The sequence below is a fragment of the Falco rusticolus genome, chromosome 3, assembly GCF_015220075.1.
Source record: "Falco rusticolus isolate bFalRus1 chromosome 3, bFalRus1.pri, whole genome shotgun sequence".
Lineage (NCBI taxonomy): Eukaryota > Metazoa > Chordata > Aves > Falconiformes > Falconidae > Falco > Falco rusticolus.
The window spans coordinates 44,409,904-44,429,456 of NC_051189.1; the positions used below are offsets into that span (position 1 = coordinate 44,409,904).

General features: G+C 40.1%; 2 protein-coding genes across 3 annotated transcripts in view; one reads left to right on the forward strand and one right to left on the reverse strand.

The window, feature by feature from the left end:
* The window catches only part of ASPH (aspartate beta-hydroxylase), a 112,290-nt gene extending 100,824 nt beyond the window's left edge, over nt 1-11,466 (forward strand). The window contains exons 28-29 of the mRNA XM_037379130.1: nt 3,170-3,303; nt 8,979-11,466. Coding sequence (XP_037235027.1) covers nt 3,170-3,303; nt 8,979-9,129 — 285 coding nt within the window. The 3' untranslated portion in view covers nt 9,130-11,466. The remainder of the gene's footprint in view (nt 1-3,169; nt 3,304-8,978) is intronic.
* A 1,069-nt stretch (nt 11,467-12,535) lies between these two features.
* Nucleotides 12,536-19,553, reverse strand: part of CLVS1 (clavesin 1) — a 105,745-nt gene continuing 98,727 nt past the window's right edge. For both annotated transcript variants that reach the window (XM_037382315.1, XM_037382316.1), the window contains one exon: nt 12,536-14,486. In XM_037382315.1, the coding sequence (XP_037238212.1) occupies nt 14,399-14,486 (88 nt within the window). In that variant the 3' untranslated portion in view covers nt 12,536-14,398. The remainder of the gene's footprint in view (nt 14,487-19,553) is intronic.

Below are 19,553 nucleotides of genomic sequence, written 5' to 3' on the forward strand. Positions count from 1 at the left end.
TGTGGGAATGAGCAAGGCTACCGTTCCATTGATTTGTTGCAAAGGCTGGTTGTAGTGAATATAACTTATGAGAGAGGTCATCATGCTCAGTGCAGCTAACAGCAAGAAAACTGCTTTTTGTGGCATCCTTAGACAAAATATCTATCCCAGAGAGCAAATTCTCTTTAAGAGTCACTATTTTTCTCATTGTTTTTTGGTGCCCCACGTGTTATCACCAAAATATGGCTTGCAGAAACATTGTGTGTTTACAGCTATAGCTGTAGTCATGTGTTTTGAACATATAAAATGTAAAATAATCTGAAAAAAGGTGCTCTAGAAATCTTAAGTTTTACATCCAATGTTAGGGGATGTCTAGGACAATTTTGTTCTTATGGTAGCTGTGCCTCAGATTCTTACTGGTAAAATTAAATTTAAAACATTATCTAATCTCTATTCATGTACTGAAGCATGTGGAAGCAATGGGAACAAACACAATGAGGAAATTAGGAATTTTGTGGTAGATAGACCGTTTGGATGCTTTGGGTACCTCGGGGACTGACAAAGATAAAAAGTGTAAAATGGTGAACTATCTGCTCAGTGCTGCTGCGAGACTGTGTAGAATAATAGCAAGTGATCATATTATTCAAAATAACGTCATTCTTCTTAAAAATAGCTGTAAACTAGAAGTAGCACAGGTAGTTTTAATCCTGGGCATTTCTTAACCCTTCAGAGTTTTACTTTAAAACCATAGTTTTAAACCCATTAGTAGTTTGGAACTACTTATATATAGTGCTTGAGTTCAATTCATACGTATAATTCACAGACTTCTAGACTGATCTATGTGGACAGGTGACATAAACTGCAGTCATCATTCTGCAGTGCTGGTATATTAGCATTTAAAAAATAGTGTCTCAGGGATATTAGTAACTATCCTGCGTAGCCAGGTATTTGCATTGCAGTAGGGTCTGACAGGGCAATCAAGTTAACGCATCTCAGTGTAGCAGAGGTGGTGGGTTGGAGCATCTGTTCACCACGGCCACTGGAGCTTATCACTTGCTGTCATAAGAAACTGCTGGTAAGCAGAAACCTCAGAAAGTGGTAACACCTACTCTGAATAGAGGGAAAGGATAACCTCCCTCAACCTGCTGCCAAAGCTCTCCTTAATGCAGCTTTTGGGGCTGTTGGCCTTTGCTGCAAGGGCACATTGCTGGCTCACATTCAAATTGTTGTCTATGAGGACCCCCACAGTCTTTTTCGGGGAAGTTGCTTTCCAGACAGTTGTCCATCAGCTTGTGTTGGTACATGGGGTTATTCCTCCCCAGTGCAGAACTTGGACTTCTCTCTGTTGAACATCATAAGATTCCTGTTTGGACTTTTCTCCAGCTTGCCAAGGTCCTTATGAATGGCAGTAAAAAAAATGTAGTGTATCAGCTGTGCCTCTCTGATTTTCTATTATCTGCGGACTTGCTGAGGGGATGCATTCTGTCCCATCATCTGAGTCGTTTGTGAAGCTATTAAACAGTGTTGAACTCGCTATTGAGCCCTGGAGTACACCTCTGATGGCTGGCCCCCAGCTGGACTTTGTGCCTCTGATCACAATTCTTTGAGCCTGGTTTAAGTGCCAGTTTTCAATCCACTGCCAGCTTGCCTCGTTTCTGTTACATCAGTTTGTCACTGAGGATCTTAATGGCAGACAGTGTTGAAAGCCTTGCTGAAGTTGAGATAAACAATATCCACTAATCTCCCCTCATCCACCAAGCTAGACATCTCACCATAGAAAGCTGGTAAAGTACAATTTCCCCTTCATAAATCCGTGCTGACTGCTTCCAGTCACCTTCTTTTCCTTCACATGTTTGGCAATGGTTTCCAGGATTATTTGCTCCATCACATTCCCAGGGATCATGAGGCTGGCTAGCCTATAATTCCTCCGATCCTTCTGCTTGCCCTTCTTGAAGATAGGAACATTTGCTTTCTACCAGTCCTCAGGGACCTCTGCTGGTTGCCGTGACCTTTCAAAGATTATTGAGCATGGATTCACAACATTGTCCAGCTCCCTCCTCACTCGCATGTGGATCCCCTCAAGACCCATAGACCAGTTTGGTGAGTTTTTTTGAATGTTCCCTAACCTGATCCTTATCCACAGAAGGTGAGTAATCTTTTCTCCAGTCTTTTCCATTGGTCTCAGGTGCCTGGGATTCCTGAAGGTCAGTCATACCAGTAAAGATTGAGGCAAAGACAGCATGTAGTGCCTCAGCCTTTTCCATGTCCTCTGTCGTCAGATCTCCTGCCACATTTAGCAGCAGGCCCATGTTTTCCCTTGGCTTTCTTTTACTGCTGTCGTCTTTGATGTTACCCTTCACTTCCATCTCCAGATTCAACACCAGGAGAGCTCTGACTTTCCTGACCTCATCCCTGAATGCTCAGAGTGTCTTTGCAGTCTTCCTGGGTGACCTGACCCTGCTTCCACCTCTTGTACACTTCCTTGTTGTGTTTCGGTTTTGTCTGGGTTGTGATGCTTCCTGCACGTGGGGATGAACATTCTTGGGCTTGGATGAGATGATACTTAAAAACCAATCAGCTGTCGTCAACCCCTCTTCTCTCCAGCAGTGTATCTTGTGGGATTTTTCCTAGCAGTTCCCTGAATAAGCCCAAGTCTGCTCGCCTGAAGTTATGGATAGTAATCCTGCTTTTTCCCTTTCTCTTTCCTGTCGTGATCCTGAACTCCACCAGCTCATGGTTGCTCCAGCCAAGGCTGACTGTGACCTTCACAGCCATGTTGTCATCTGAGAGGGGCCAGTCAGTCTGGCTGACACAGGCATTGTGTCTCCTGCAGCCCATCCTTTTAAATAATAAGACTGTCTTTAAGTCTTTCCATAGGAAAGAAGATATTTTTTCTGGTTGTAGGTAGGAGAGAAAATTTTTTTTGGTTGAAGTATGGTTATTTTAAGCAAAATGAAAAACATGCTTTTTTACACCCAGCCACCCCCCTGGATGCACAGACACTACACAGCATGGTTTTTGTAACATTGAACACCTTTAGGGCATGAGAAAGAGCAGTTGTTGCTGAGACTCTTAACAAAAGGTGATGTTGTACTTTTGGCCCATCATCAAGGATGAGACGTAATGAAGTTCTGAGCTCCTCTTGCTGTGAAGCTGAACGTGTTGAAGGCCTGCCTTTCTCTTCTTGCAGATCAAATATTCTATCATGCACCCGGGGACTCATGTCTGGCCCCACACAGGGCCTACCAACTGTCGGCTAAGGATGCACTTGGGCTTGGTGATACCCAAGGAAGGCTGCAGAATTCGGTGTGCCCAAGACAACAGGTATGGACGGGTTTTTTTGGTTTTGCTTTTCCTACCTTCCTTAAGGCTGAAAAAGGGGTGGGACTGCATGTAATTAAAAAAAATATATATATAGGGTATTTTGCTGATCAGAAGGTGTCAAATATTTTGTTGAACAGGCAGTTTGCACTCTGACTCTTGGTACAAACATGTAAATACCACTTCTCAGTGTCAGAAGACTCTTTGGAGACAAAGCTGCTCCTCTATGCAATGGCATAGAAATAACAGTGGGTTTAGTCCACAGAGTCTCTTGTGTTTACTTTTACTAGGCCAGTCTACTATAGTTGCCAAAAGTTCCTTTATTTGTTTTGATTTTGGGGGTACTTAGAATTTGTCGCTTATTCAGCAAAAGCCAAGACTAAGCTGTACCTCCATTTTCACCACTGTGACAGAATACTCTTGTATTTCTGGCAGAAGCCTCCTTCCTAGCTGGTATTGTTATAATTCAGTTTAAAATATTCCAGTTGAAGTTGACTTCAAGATGAAGACATCTATGAAGTGTTTGGCCAATGAGTTACACAGGTAGCAAATTTCTCCAAAGTGCATTTTAAGTAAGAATTCTTACCCGTTAGGGAAAAGTTATGCTAACTTGAAGACCAGTATTGTCTCTGTTTGCTCAGTGCAAAAAATGAAATAAAATGCAATAGCTTATCCATTTACTATCAGGGCATGCACTCCTCTGGGAAATATAAGAAAATGTGATAAGTTTTTGCATTATATTATTAAACACAGACAAAAATATATAGTATTAACTGTATTGCTTTTTTGCTAACAGACTTAATTTTCTGAGAGTTAGGTGCAATTTTAATGATGCTTAATATCTGTATATATTTTTGGAAGATTCTGTGTCTTGTGTGCAGCATCTGAGTGCAGCAAGCGTTAGTTTTGAATTCTTTTTATGGTAGAAATGTACAGATATGTATTTGATACTGAGAAATTAAATGCCACTCCTGTCTACGTGACTGCAATACATAGCAAAGATTTTTCTCACAACGTTTGAAAACAACTACAAGAAGTGGTCAGGATTTTTAGGATAGAAGTATCCAACTGTTAATAGCCAAAAATGTTGTCACTATAGACTCCTGCTTATTTGATAGACTGTCACAGTCAGTGTTACAATCTACCTACAGCTAGGTAGTGATGGGCGTTTGCTTCTAGCGTTCCAATCCAATAACCAAATATAGTTGGATGCAGGGAGAGGAAGCTAATGGGCTTAGAGGATTAATATAGAGATGTGGAGTCTTTTCACTTCGGGACATTATTGTGAATTCAGGTTGGTGGCATATACCATTAGGTGGCTGTTCGGTAGCTGGTGTGAACAAAGTGGTGGCTTTGATCTGCTGCCAAGAAAGCAGGTGTCCACAGCTCACCACCCATTAATACAGCTGGCACCCTTTGTCTTAACCTGAACAGAAAGAATAGTCCCATGGAAAATGGACTTAACTACCTCCTTGGTAACAACATTCCCTCTAAGTCAAGAGTGGAGAAATGCTCGTTGCTGCCGATACGCTGCAGATGGAGCACTTCAGTGTCCAGGCTGCTGAACCTGGCTCATTTGAAATGTAAAACATTCAAGAATTGACTACAGCCTGTGCTGAAATGTATAAACTTTAGTTGCTTTTGGCAAGAGCTATGCATTCAGAATCAAAGACAGGGCTTTCCCTGAAATCATTGAAAGTGCATCTTCTGCTGGCAGGAGAGGGGTTTTTTTACATCCCTTCCTCCATGAAGGAGGAGGTGGGTGAACTCCTGTGGAAGGGAATCGTGCCAGGAGGAATTCCTACCTTGGGCATTTTCTGTTCCTCCCCTCCTGGTGGTTCATAACAGTGGTAAACTAGTGGTTTCAGATAGGGGAGCTGGCTCAGATGTGAAGGTTAGGCCTTTTCTGGCCTCCTGCCCTGCTGCTGCGTGTGTGAGATAGAGGACAGAAACAATGAGGATTTTGTGCTTGGTTACCTCTGTGCCACCCAGTGCAGGTGTTTAGAGGGGCAATATTGCAATGCGACTCATCCTTTGATGGACAGGCAGGTCAGTTCTGTCTAGTACTGTGTTTTTTACTCCTTCCCTTGCAGAAGAGCCTTTCTGCAGCTGCTGGGAGCCGATACACCCCATTGTTACTCAGCACAGCTATAGCAATGTTTGGTTGTTGGGCGTTTTGGAGCCTCAGCTCTGTAAAGCGTAGGTTGCAATGCACAAAAATTGTAGGTAAACACCTAGTTATCAAAACCAAACATCTCTGTCAGACAAGGTAATCATGTTTGGAAATGAAGTTGCAGAATTACAGCCTTATGCAGCAGCCAGTCCAAGATCTCACCTGTAGCAGGTGACACCAGAGCCTTGCAGCTGATACAGAAACTACCCCAAGGTGGCTCAGCACCAGACCAGAATAATAGCGTCCCTATGGTCTCTCTGTGAAGTGTTTCTCACTCCGTGAAGGCTTCTAGAAAATATTTATTTGCATGCTAATGGTGGGGTTTGTAATCTATTCAAAAGGGGCTAATAGTTCTGTCAACTTTATGACTTTTTCTTTGTTGTGCAGAACAGCCCATCACATTATAATGCAAATGATAGATCCTGGGGTTTAACTTCTGAAGCAAATTCATTTGGGTGCTTGAAGTTTTTATTGTCCCTGAGTTGCACTTTCAGGCTACTTAGGGCAGAATTTTTCAGGCCTGGTTTCATTTAAAAAAAAAACAAAACAAAACAAAACAAAAAACCCACAAAACAAACGAAAAAAAAATCCCAACACCCACAACAAAGAGAAACCCCCACCAAAACAGAATACCTGCCAAACAAAAACAAAACCAAATCTGCCAGCCCCTCAAAACAAGAAAAAAAACCCCAAACCCACACAACCCCAAAACCCCTGAAGGTCGGCTTGATTTTTTTTTACCACATTATAGCACTGCAAGTGGTTGACTCCTGTTGACTTGAATAATACCAACGTAACTTCAGTGCAGTAGCAGGGACTCTGGTTTATATGGCATAAAACATTTTTGTTACCAAGTAACTGACATGGTAGCAGAAAAAACACATGATCATACCTGAAACCTGCAAAAGGCTCATTGTCTGGGCCTTCAAGGCTGATGTCTGTGTGCAAGCCAGCGTGAATTTTTTACGATGTTATGCTTTGTGGTTTGTCTACTCTTGCTTAAAATGTGTTTAGATGATCATTTCAGTTGAAATGATCCCATTTCAATTTCCATCTTTCTTCAGAACATTACAGCACAACCCCATAAATTTTGATGGTTAATTTTTGCTTTTGTTGAATTAAAAATACTGAAGATGTGAGAGTCTAAGTCTCATTTTCACCATTATTTGAAAAAAAAAACTTCTCTGTGAATGGACACAGCTGAATGAGCTAAGCAATGTGTTTCCATCTTTGATGCCAAGACCTTTGTTTCTTTACCATGGCTGCTGTTGATAGTTCTTAATTTCCTTTAAGGGCATCCATCCTCTTGGGCTGCTTCAGCTCCTAAGGGATCCTGTTAAAAAACTTGATAATATGGTCACTGTAGGGTGGCTGCAGGAGGTCATGCTTCTTTGACTGTTACTGACTCGACTGACTGTTACTCACCCAGTCTCACCTGAAGGGGTATAATCAGGTGCATGCTTTTGATCCACTGCAATGCAAAAGAAATTTGCTTTGCTTATACCCCTGCCTGGCTTTACAATAGAAAAACCATGCAACTCATAATCAGCTGCTGTGTCTAAATGCAGTGGGTAAGATTGAGATCTGAGGGGCAGCGACAAATGACTAATACAGTGACTTTTTGACTTGTTGTGACGTTATCCCTAGTGGCCACTGATATTTCACAGTACCAAGGACTGCATTTAACCAGACATTAAACCTCTTTTCAAATCTATGAATCCAGATCTCAGCAGGCTGGAGAAGCGTACCACCTGAAATGTAATGAAGTTCAACAAAGGCGCATGCAAAGCCCTGCAGCTGGTAACAACAGCACCGCACAACAGTACAGGCTGGGTGATGACCACATAGAAAGCAGCTTTGCAGGAAAGGATTTAAGGGTCCTAGGGGACAAGCTGAACATGAATCATAATGTGCTCTTGTCTTGATGAAGGCTAGCTGCGTACTAGGCTCTGTTAGTAAATACGTAGGAAGCAGTTTGAGGGGAGCAATTTTCCCCTTCTCTTCTGCACTCAGGACACTGCCTCTGGAGTACTACGTCCATTCTGGGGCTCTTCAGTACAAACAAAAGTCATTGATAAAACAGAGAGGCTCCAGTGGAGGATGAAAAAGATGATTAGGAGACTTGGAGCATGCAACATGTGAGGAGAAGCTCAGAGAGTTGGTTTGGAGTCTGAAAAAGAGAAAGCTAAAGGGGAGCCTAGTCGCTCACTTCAGCTACTAATGAGTGACTGTGTGAAAGACAGAGACGGACCCTTTTCAGAGGTGTGCAATTATGGAATGAGAGGTAATGAACACAAGTTAACAGTGAAAGAAATTCCATCTAGGTAGAAGAAAATTTTCACAATGGGGTTAGTGAAACACAGGAAGAGATGGTGCAATATCCATGGCTGCAGGTTTTAAAAAAATTCCACTCATCAAGAACCTGAGATATCTAATCTCGAAGTTGATTCTAACTTTGCAGTGACTCTTGCTCTAGGCAGATGCTTGGGCCCAAGGGCCTTCTGACCTAAATTATTCTGTGATTCTATACTTCATAAAATTGACAGAAATAATGATTCTTCTGACAATGTTATCTCCCTTCTACATTGCCTCTTGCCATTGCTTTTCAATCTGGTAATTTTCTTAATTATTCAAATGGTGGAGTTGCTCAAAACTGAAAACCAAGCCACTCTGAATAAATTCCGTGTATCCCTTTTTGTGCCTAACAAAAGTACAGATCTTGCAGAATTACAACTGTTTAAAACTCTGCTCCTCCATGCTGTAATGAACACTCACCCAGTGTATTTATATCTGTTCAGTGATCTGCTCTGCTAAAGCAGTACCTGGCAAGCAGAGAGGCTCTAAGTTGTGTGGTCTCAACCTTCCAGTTCAGCTTTAACAGTATAGGTAACCCACTGTACGCTATCGCATTGCAACCTTCCTCTGAAGAAAAATGTTTAGACTCAGTGCTTTGATGGATTTATGGGACAAGACTGTTAACATCTCTGAAATTTTAAGCACGATCAGGGCCTAAATCTGTTGTTCTGAGTTTTAGAAAAAACAGATTGACTTGTTGTAATTTGCTTTCAAACCATATGACCATATTACTAGTAATTCTCTCAGTTTCCATCCCTCATTATGTATGCATCTGATTAGAAAAGGGGAAGAGTTGATTACTGCACCAGTATTATACCTGCTCCCTCTTTATTGGACTCAACTCATTAAAAGTGTATAAATAACAAATATTACAAAAGTCTGAATGTGTATGTGGGCATAACTACGCAGAGTGAGGGGAAACAATCTCTCAGTAATAGGAAGGTCCATTAGACTGCTCTTTCTGTAGTTTTTCAGTTAAAACTCTGATACTCCAATCTCTTTATGTTAGGTAGTGAAAATCTGACTGTACAGTATGTACTTTTAAAATCATTCTCATATGTCGAAGAGCATCTTCAGAGCTGATATTTAGCTTGCCTGCTCCATGGCACTTCAAATACTACATTAAAACCTGTGCTTTTTTGTGTTGCAGAACCTGGGAAGAAGGGAAAGTTCTTATTTTTGATGACTCTTTCGAACATGAAGTATGGCAGGATGCTGACAATTATCGCCTGATATTTATTGTGGATGTGTGGCACCCTGAGTTAACAGCACAACAGAGACGCACCCTTCCTGCTATTTAAGGGGTTCCTTCTGATGTGTGAAGCAGAGGAGCTTTAACCCCTTTGGAGTGTGCAAATAGGATTAATTTATCCAGCATACAAAGAATACAACTATTGTAAGGGTTATAAGAGTTAAGGATGATATTTTGCAATCACAGAGGACTTGATTTAAAAAAAAGGAGAGAAAGAAGAAAAAAAAAAAAAAAGCCATGTTTTTTTTTGTACTGGTACAGCACTGATATGTACTGTTTTCCTGGCTGCAAGTTTGAAAATATAAATCCTGTCAGCCAGAGAGCAATGGATCTGGATTTTCAAATGGAGGAATGTGCAGATGTTTTTGCCCTGCCTGTATGATGTGTACAAAACCTACCCGATGTGTCAGTCACCTACCCGACCATGTTCAGGCACAAGGTTTGCGATTCTACATCTGGGAAATACTTCCCAGGGAAGCAACATGCAAGATTTTTACAAAGATATGCACCAACCAACTTTGAAAATCAGTATGCAGTTGTAATGTTAGCTGCTTTAGGCATAGAACATGTCCCTATGTTATCAACTGCAGATAATGTGAATGGGTTATATGTGTTTTGTATTTTTTTCTACCTAAGTAACTGTATTTTTCTAGCATAATTATGAACAAATCTTTAATGAACCACTTTTTTTAAAACACACACACTATATATATATATAATATATATAAAGTGTATCTCTAGCTATCAGCAGAAGGAAATCACTATATACAAACAAATTTCATTTTTGCCAGGTGTGGCCTTCTCTTGCTTTCCTGGAAATGCAAACAGAAACTTGCATAATCAGCAGCTTAGTGAAGCTTTGTTCTTCTAAAACAAAACAGTTCTCCCAGTTAGCAGGCAACCTTCAGTTTGATAATGTGATTTTGGAAGATGTTGAGCAAATGTGACATCTGTAGGCTCAGATCTTAAAGTTCTTGACAGTTCTTAGGATTACGTGGTGAACTGCTGTTTCTCCTATCATTACAAAAGCTTGTGTTGTGGTATCTGTTTTCTACCTAGCAAAGGTCTGGGGCACCTTCTTCCAGGGACGACTCCTAGGCTGCTGTTAGGTGGTCATTCAGCAGAAAAAAATGTACAAAGAATTTCCAGTGCTTCGGGCAGAAGGACAAGATCTGACTTGGTTTCCTGCCAGAATGCAGAGCAAAGAGCTTCAGGTTATTAACTTGCATTAACTTCTGCTGCCAGTGTCCTGCAGTGCTAGAATGATCCTTTAATTGACCTAATGGTGTTTTCCTAGTCTTGAAATGTATGACATAATGCTGAAGTAGTTTTATCCCAGTACTGTTTACAGTATGCTCTGTATCTGCCATACAGAATTTATTATATGGTCAAAAGGCCTATTTTGAAGAAAGAGAACTGACTGGATGTTTAAACAATTGGCTGGTCTTTTGGGTGTGTACTATAATGGGAGATGGAGGGTGCAGGACCCTTCACTGTTAACTTCTAAGAACGCTAGAAGAGAGACCTGAGGTTGCACTGTTGATGTTTATGGCTGGCTGTTACCTACTCACCCCATAACCAGCTGGGTGTGGATAGGTGTGCTAAGGATGCTCAGGGCTTGTCAAGTGGCATCATTACTGAAGGCTGAGAGAGACAAACACTAAACAAGGAGACACTGAGATTACTTAGCCTCCACAATTTTGGCTTTGTAGTCCAAGATACACTGAACAGTCATCTGATTTGTTTAATGCTCGGTGGTTTTGTACTGCAGACTACGTCACAGTACCTAAGTATCATGACCAAAATGCCACATTTACTGAAGCAAAATACAGAGCTTTGCATTCCCATAAACTGAATGGTTTTCAGATTATTTTTTTTTTTATTTTACTAGGTAATTAAATCTTGCAATGCTATGTAACACATGGTGACTGCACCATGAATCAGTGTAAGCAGTTTCTGGAGGTGCGCACCTTAATTCCATTTTTGACTATTAAACTGATTAACTCTCTCTGATCAAGAGTCAGTTTTAGACAACTATGATAATTAGGCTTTAATGTGTTGTCCATATCAAAAATAACACTGAAAATATACAAAATATAGAAGAAAGTAACAGTTCTCAGTTAATCATTGTGAAAACTGAAAAGAGATACAAGCTTCATGCTTAAGAAAATATAAAAATACTTCTGGAGAGCTTTAGAAGACTCGTGCAAAACTGGAAATAAGTTACTTGTTATTGTGGGAGGTAAACCAGTAGAACTTCTTTAAAATCTCATGGTAGTTGTTTAGTCAGAGGCTGTATTTTATATCTTTGTAAAGTGATCAAGCAGCACAAATTATAATCTATTTTGTAATTCTCCAAAATAAAGACATAGTTTGTAAAGGAGGAGTCAAGAACTGTTTAAAAGTATTTTTATTAATGTTGCATTTTAGTTTCTGTAGCTCAGAGTAAATACTAAAGGAGTGTTAAAAGCTTTGGATCTTTATTTATGAAAATCCATGCCATCCTTCAGATTGAGCCTTCAAAGGAACAATGAAACATACTTCATCTTTTCCAGTTGCAATTGGCAAATAGATAAAATTGGCAAAGAGATAAAAGTAATCTACCCAAGATGTGTGTGTGCTGGAGTAGCACTGTTTATTAAATTGTGTAGTGATATATTGGCCATTTAAAATCTTAAGTGTCTTGAATATGGCAAGTTGTATTATAAATAGCTCCTACAACACTGAAGTGAATCTACTCTATACCGACCTGTCGAGGAGATGAAAGCATATCTCTTTGTTAGGTACACTTACTAGATTAGCTAAATACATGGGGAGGGGAGATAGAGAGATATATATGTAGCAAACTACAGAAATTATGCAGTAAGTGGTATATTATTTGAGGTATTCCTGTTTGCCAACTGGTATTTCACCTTGGAGAAACCTTTTCAACATTGGAAGTGCCAATGGAAGAAGTGAATGGAAATGCTTTTTAAATGGAGAACTGTTGCAATTTGAATATATTTTTTTTCTTTAGATTTATTTACAGAGGGAAATAACAGAAAAGGGCAATATAGTCTCCTGTTTGTAAGGCAGTATGTACTCATCATGATGTTAGGAGGTGGATTCCTCCTTGCCTGTAGTTTACCTTCTTGCAAGCACAGTCTGTGTAAGATCCTACAGTTAAATACAGGCATTGTGCAGTTATATACAAGGCATCATATGTATTTATTGATGTCACAGCTAAAGAAAAAATTCTAATCCTCTGCGAGGTTTAATCATCAAGGACTAGATTTCAGTGATATTTGCACTTCTTGGGCAGAGTAAGTCCCACTCTAATGAACAGTGATTGTAACAGGTCATCGCAAAGATTCAGTGGCAGTGGAGGTAAGTGTATGAACAGAGAAGAATCATAAATCAAAGCGTTTCTTCATTAATGCTGCAGTATAATAGCCAATGCCTGCCTTTTTTTTTTTAATTATTATTTAATTTTTTTAAATCTGTTTTGAGCAAGTTTGCTGTGACAAATCCAAATACCTGTGAGTCTTTGTGAGCCCAGGCAAGGGAAGGGTGCTGTGTCTTGTTACAAGGACTTGACATCTTAGTTTTCTGTAATAGGTGGTAATGCCAGGGGAGGGGGGATGGAAGAAATCCCAAGGATAAACGGGGTCAGTTGTCTTGTTTAATGTTCCTGCAAGCTGCTACTTCTTTTTCTGACTCCTCTATTGCCTTGCTGGGACCATCCACTGCCTTAAAGGCTCACTGTCTGTCATGGTGTCCAGGCTTTGTATCAATGACACACTGCTGCAGAAGGTTTGTCTGAATGAGGCTATTCTGTGCAAATACCAGTGTGTAAATTTCAGGTGTGTTGATAGGGTCTGCCAGGATGTCCTTTCTGCCCTGTGCAGGCATAAAATGTTGTAAAGGCAGTATTTTTAGTCCATCTGTTAGGGCTGGCCATGTTGAGTTGAGCTGTATCATCACTTCAGTGTATCACTTACAAAGTCAGTGGATGTACCAGAGGCACTGTGTTGTGCCTATTATCATCTCATTTTATATATATGGTTTACACTGCTACCTTTGATGTGTTGTTGCTAACTGCTTATTCTAGTAAATTGTCAATATATGGCAATTTAATTGAACACTAAAGGTGTGTACAGTGGTTGTAACCATTTTAGGAAATAAAGTCACTGCACATGCAACTTGATAACAATTTTTCTTTTATTTCTTTAATCCGGTTTCCATTGCAATGAAGGGATGGGACTCTCTTTGCAGCTAGAGCAAATAGAGAAATAACAAACTGATCTTTGGCATTTCAGTTCTTCTATTCTTCCACATTTCCTTCTAGCAGGAGCTTGTACTGAATAATTAAACCTAAGTTTTCCTTTTTCATTTTAACCATCTGATTGCCTGCATCTGCGATCAGCATACCATTCTGGCTACACCTTTCACTGACTGCAGGAGGGAAGGGGGTAAATGACTCTGCAGAGCTTTCATTTGCTGTTGTGACCTAAATGAATCAATCTAGATTGAGCCATTAATCACTGGTGAATGTGTCCGATGGGTCTCCCTAGCACACCCCCTTCACACGCGCACACGCACATCTCTAATAGGCTCCCAAGTTGCCTGTGGAAAAACACATCATTAAAATTAAATAACTGCATTTCAAATTGTGTATGTCTGCTGCCCACATAGCTCATTCCACTTAGCTGACAGTTTTATAAGGGCTTCAGAAGTTAAGAGTAATTTTTGCTAGATACTGAAATGTGACCCCCTATAAGCAGCATGGATGAAGCAGTCACGAAGTGTCATGTTGAATGGCATTACGCTGGCTATTTTTTTCTTTTTTTTAATGCAAAATCCTTCTGTAAAACTTGAGTACTCTGTAGATGCTGCTGTTTCTGCCCTCTGAGCCAAATTAAGCTGCTGATTACAGTGCAAAGTTTAAATTTGAGATGCTTTTCTTTAAAACACACTTAACCTTTGCTTCTATAAAATGGAGCATCCCTGCTGGAGTCTTCAGGAAAAGTACTGGCACACTCTTGTTTCTTTAAACAGAGAATGCAGTTCCATTATTTCTGGTATTTTAATGTCATAAGTCAAAAAGAAAAAAAAATATTTGTATATGGACAGACTCCTGTGTCAATAGAAATTTCTCAGTTTTTGTTCAGCATCAGCTGCATGGACAGATGGCTGGTGACATTTGTTACTTGGTCAAGAAACACGAAGGACTTGTTCTCAAGCAAAACGCGTGTGTGTGTGTGTATGTGTGTCATGTGCTCGGTGGGTTTCTGGTGGAAGTCTGTTAATGTGTCTTTGTGTGCTGGGCACATGGGAGCTCAGTCCAGAGCCAGCAGCGGTTGGGTGTTCTCGCTTTCCCCCTGGTCTTCGTGTTTCAGCGTGCCGGCTTCCACCACAGACTGGGACCTGAAAGCAAGAAGACAGATGCTAACAAAGGCTGCTGCAGAAGCACTCACCTTCCTGGAGTCCCTTTGCTTCATTTTATGATTTTTGCTTTTGTCCATTGTCATCTTCGTGGCTTTTTAATTCTTTTCTGTGGAACACATAAGGAAGTTGAGAAGTATTCCTTTAAATACGAACAGGGATGTGACTCACTGCAGATCTCAAATGCTTTCAAAATATTTAGTGCTTAGCTGCTATCCATAATGCTGAATGCACTCAGTAACTTAAAGGCCAGATCCTGAGATACTGTGAGATTTGTTGGCACTTAATATCTCCCTAGGCAAAACTGCTTGTGCAGCTGCTTACTGGAAAGCAGTCATCTGTGCAAGTGCTTGCAGGGGTAAGTCTCAGCTCATGCTTGTTACAAATCTTGAGAAAGGTAAGTAGATAAATCACACTTTACTGATGCAGGGGTTTAAAGAGCAGAACTTCCATGACTTCCCCAAAATCAATGAAGAAGCTGCAATTAGTATGACAATGAGGGAGCTTCTGGTGAGCCCGGTTTTGCAATTTACCTTTATCTCCTTGTCTGTGCCCTTGAAGGAAAACTTTATTCAGGGCTAGTCCATTTTAAATTCATTTCTATCTCTAAAGTTGGAAGCGTAGTTTATCCTTCAATGCTAACAAGTTGTAAAAAATGAGAAAACACTAGAGAAAGTAGAGCACCATGATTTCTTGCAGTGACAAAACCTGAATGAGCTTAAACTAGTGGGAAAATCCAAGACTACTTCATTTTCTGATGTCTGTGTGCTCCAGTGTTTGTTTACTGAGCTATGGAAGGGGGAGCTGCTGAGGTGGTTGTTACAGGGATTTGTTATCCTCCATTTTCTCTGCTTTGGGTGAGGAGTTGCCTCCCAGGATGGAGTGGGCAATGAGCTTTAGGGCAAAATCACTGTGTGAATCAGGAATTTTCAGAAAGGGAACTTTTTCAAAGGTAGGGGTAGAGTCATCCAGCCCAGGCATTTGCAAAGTGCATAGTATTGTTTTAAAGAGCCAGTTTTCACATAGATGTTAGAATTAGGGGTAGCTCTCATTCCCTACAGGATGTGTTTGTAGTTCTCAGTTGTTCATTATGGTAACCGCAGTTCAGGACTAGGCTATTTCATGAGATTAGATATCACCTTTTTTATATATATATATATATATATATATATATATATAAGATTAATTTATGAATTGCATCCTTTAGTACTGCAGGACTTGATCAGGACGGAGTACCATGACTGTGAATAACTTTTTATGATTATTTTTCTTATTCTTATGCCTGGAGCTTTCATTAAAGCATAATAAAATTTTTCATAAAAAAATAATCTCCAAAGAGAGAGAACAAAAGCTGGATGCTCAATGGGAAGATTTTATGCCAAAATTTTCAAAGAAAATACGTTTGCCCATTTTCACTGTGTATTTTTTACAGTAATGTGACGTGCATAATATTTACGACTGTATTTTAATATAGAAAAGAAGCTGATTCAGGAGATTATGCAAAATGGCAATTTATATATTTCTAGTTTGTGACAGCAACACCTAATCATGTGGCTTTGAAACTGATACAGAATGGATTCAAAGCACAATGTCAACAGGTTTTTATTTTATTTTCTGGACTATTAGGTTAAATTATTTTTCAATCATAGCTGATTAATACTTGTCACAAATGTATTGTTTCTGCCTGACCCACTGCCCTGCAATCAACATAAGAAGTTGTAGATCCATTGCACCATTTACCAGCATACAGCTGAAAAGTAGAAACTTTAAGTCAAATGTGAAAAATCTCACAATATTGCCTTTTGTGATCACTGCTAATTACCTCTGCTGTCATCTCATTACACAAAAAAATGTTCCTGCATCTGTAACAGCAAGATGCCAGTTTCTCCCCCATACTGGTACTCAAATGCGTGCCTGGTTGGAAGCGACATAATCCCAAACTCTAGGTAGGTCCCACGCTGCTCCTTTTTCACACAGAGCCAAAATAGCCAGAGCATCAAGTAAATGCACTACAGCCCACCTGACCTCCAAAGAGATGCCAAGTGATTCAAATGCTATGCCCAGCCCTTCTGAATAACATGAAGAGGGATCCAACTGGGATTTTAATATCTGCCAAGCTCTGCAGCAACAATCACCTTTCTGCTAGAAGCTGCTTATCCCCCTGTCCTAAAATAAGCAGTTTAAACATGTATCTGAAGGGCACCAGTATTGATGTGAACAATTTTTTTAAGACATCACAATAAAGGACTTGCTGTTGTGTTTTCCATTTTCCAAATAGAGCAGGTTTTTGTTTGCTGAAAAATGTTTCCAGGGTTTTTTTAACTTCAGCTTTATGTACAAAAAAAGAAAATTACTCAATTATCAACAAGATTCTAAAATATTTTTTCATATTCTTCATTTATGGTAAATATTAAAAACGTAGATGCTCAGAAATGCACTTTGGTGGCATATATCAGTGCAGTTTACAATCTAATTTTGACAGTATTTGTCAATGGAGTTTATAATCTAATGTAATAACTCGGCATGAGAGAGATGTTTTACTGGCCTAGAACGTCCTGGAATATATATTCTACAGCTGTACTTTATTTAATGGCAAAGGAAAGATGACTTGCAACAGGCTACTGTTGCAGAAAGCATTTTCAGCTGACCAGTAACTATATTTTGTGGCTGTAGAAATTAATGTAAGACAAATAGTATCTGATCCACCCTATGTGTGGGTTTCATCTTGCTCCTGTGTACCCAACACATATATTCAGTTCAAGGAAAGCAGTTGTATTCTAGGCACAAGCTTACACAATATTTAGGTGGGGGTTTATGCTGACTCTAGTATGTTGAACCTAGGGCTAAGACTAGTTTCTGTTTTAAAAGTACTGCTACCTGTTTTAACTACATAAATACTTTCTTCATTGGACGTTACACTCACATTTCAAATTTTTAAGTAGAATCTGATCCCTGTTCTTGAAAGGTGTTTGGGTATTTAACTCCACCTTAATCTCCTGTTGAAAATTAAATTACAGTGAGGCACTAAAGTACCTTTGCCTTGACTAGTCCTTGTAATTTGCAACTACCTTTTCATTACAGACACCAAAACACCCTCTTGCACAGGAGTTTAAACCATTTTGATGTAAAATGGTAAATAAGTAGTACAGAAGTTTCCTTGTTTGGCAAGCTCAGTTTAAGTTTAGCCCCTGTAAATGCTGTGGATGCTGTTCTGTCCATACCCTATGGCAAGCAGAAGCTCATGGCACCAGAAAAAAGCATTTTTATTTTTCTGCCTTTCCATAGCAATGTTTACAAATACTTGATGGGGTGGAGTAGAGAACATGAAGACAGGCCCTTCTCGGTGATACCCGGCAACAGGCACAAATTGAAACACAGAAACTTCCATTTCAGCATAAGAACAAATGCTTTTACTGGGAGAGTGGACAAACACTGGAACAAGTTGCCCAGAGGGTTTGTGAAGTCTTCATGCTTAAAGATATTCAAAACCCAGCTGGACACAGTCCTGAGCAACCTGCTCTATCTGGCCCTGCTCTGAGCACGGGGTTGGGTAGATCTCCAGAGGTCCCTTCCTCAACGTTTTTGTGATTCGGTGCCCACAGAAACAGCAGCTTCTCTGAACTATCCCAATACATGTTTCCCTGTCCTGAGAGAGAAATGACTTTTTTTTTTTTTTTTTTCTTCCCCCCCTCCCCAAAGCTCATTATGCCTTTGGGGTGCCAACTTTGGCAGTGTGGATGACGTTTAGCTGCTAAACATAGATACCTACAGCCATTTAAGGCACCTTAGGGTATCCAAGACAACTGATCACTGACTATTATGACCCAGGATTTATAGAAGACTTGTAGAGGACTTATGTCCTTCTGGAGTAACAGATGGAGGCCAAGAGGACATCACAGTGTTAAAAATCATACAGGATGCCTATACTTAGGCAGCAGAGCCTCACCCGTGGTGTTGATTGAATGAATGCAACTAATTTGTAATGTTAAAGACATGTGCAAGTCATTTTGACCTGGGCCAGATATGAACTAATCATCTAAGCAGGACATAGTAATTACATTTGCCTTCTCCTCATATCACTACATTTTAGTCACTTGTGCTGTGATTCATCTCTCCATCAGACATCTATGGTCACTCTGTGCTATAAATGGCAGAGAGAAATGGGCATTCTCAGGGTGCAATTCATCTGACCTGTTCTAAACATATGGCCATATCATATGATTTATGAGTTACCTATGTTCCGGTCCCTGTTCTGATGAGTTCTCATCTATTAACACCAGGGGGAACAGGTTTCATGATTTATGAGGCAATGTTTTGTACGTCATAGCCATGACTGCCTCACACTGTGTTACCTTCAATACTTATCTGAAATGTGGCACATGTCCTGTGTGTGCTGCAACTTTGGAATTATTTTAAACCAGTATATTTGAATTTAAAGCCTTCTGGCTTTCCTCTTTTCTCAGCAACCAGGTCGGAAGATGCTTGGGTATGGAGGATCTGGTTGAGTTAAATTTTAACACAAGGAGGCAATCATTTGTATCACACAGGTAGGATCACTGTGTAAGGCCCTGAGGTGGCAGACCCCATGCCTGTCTTTCTTTAACGTGATACATGTGGCAGGCTCCTGTAAATGCACAACGTGATCACTGTGTGCTGGGAGCTAAGTCTGAAGTAATTAACAGATGAGTCAATGCCCATAGACTTTCCTAGCCTAGTTTCCAAGGCTGGGTAGCCTTGCTTAGGAAAGCAAAATGAAAATGGAAAGACAAATTTGTTTTCAGTCTCGCTTCTGAAGCCTAGGTACCATTTGAGTGTGGTCCATTTAAAGTGTCAATCAGCCTCCCCCCCATGTTTTTTTTACTGTTCAGCGAGAATATTTGGAAGTCTGGAAAGTCAACACTACCCAGCTGTTTCTCCAGCAGATCAGCCATATATTTCAAATGACAGCACTGCATAGGTATGTACATCAGTATCTAAGAGAGCAGATGGCTTTATGTGTGTGGCCGTATTAATGCAACTATCTCAAATTCAGTCAAAAACCATGTAAGA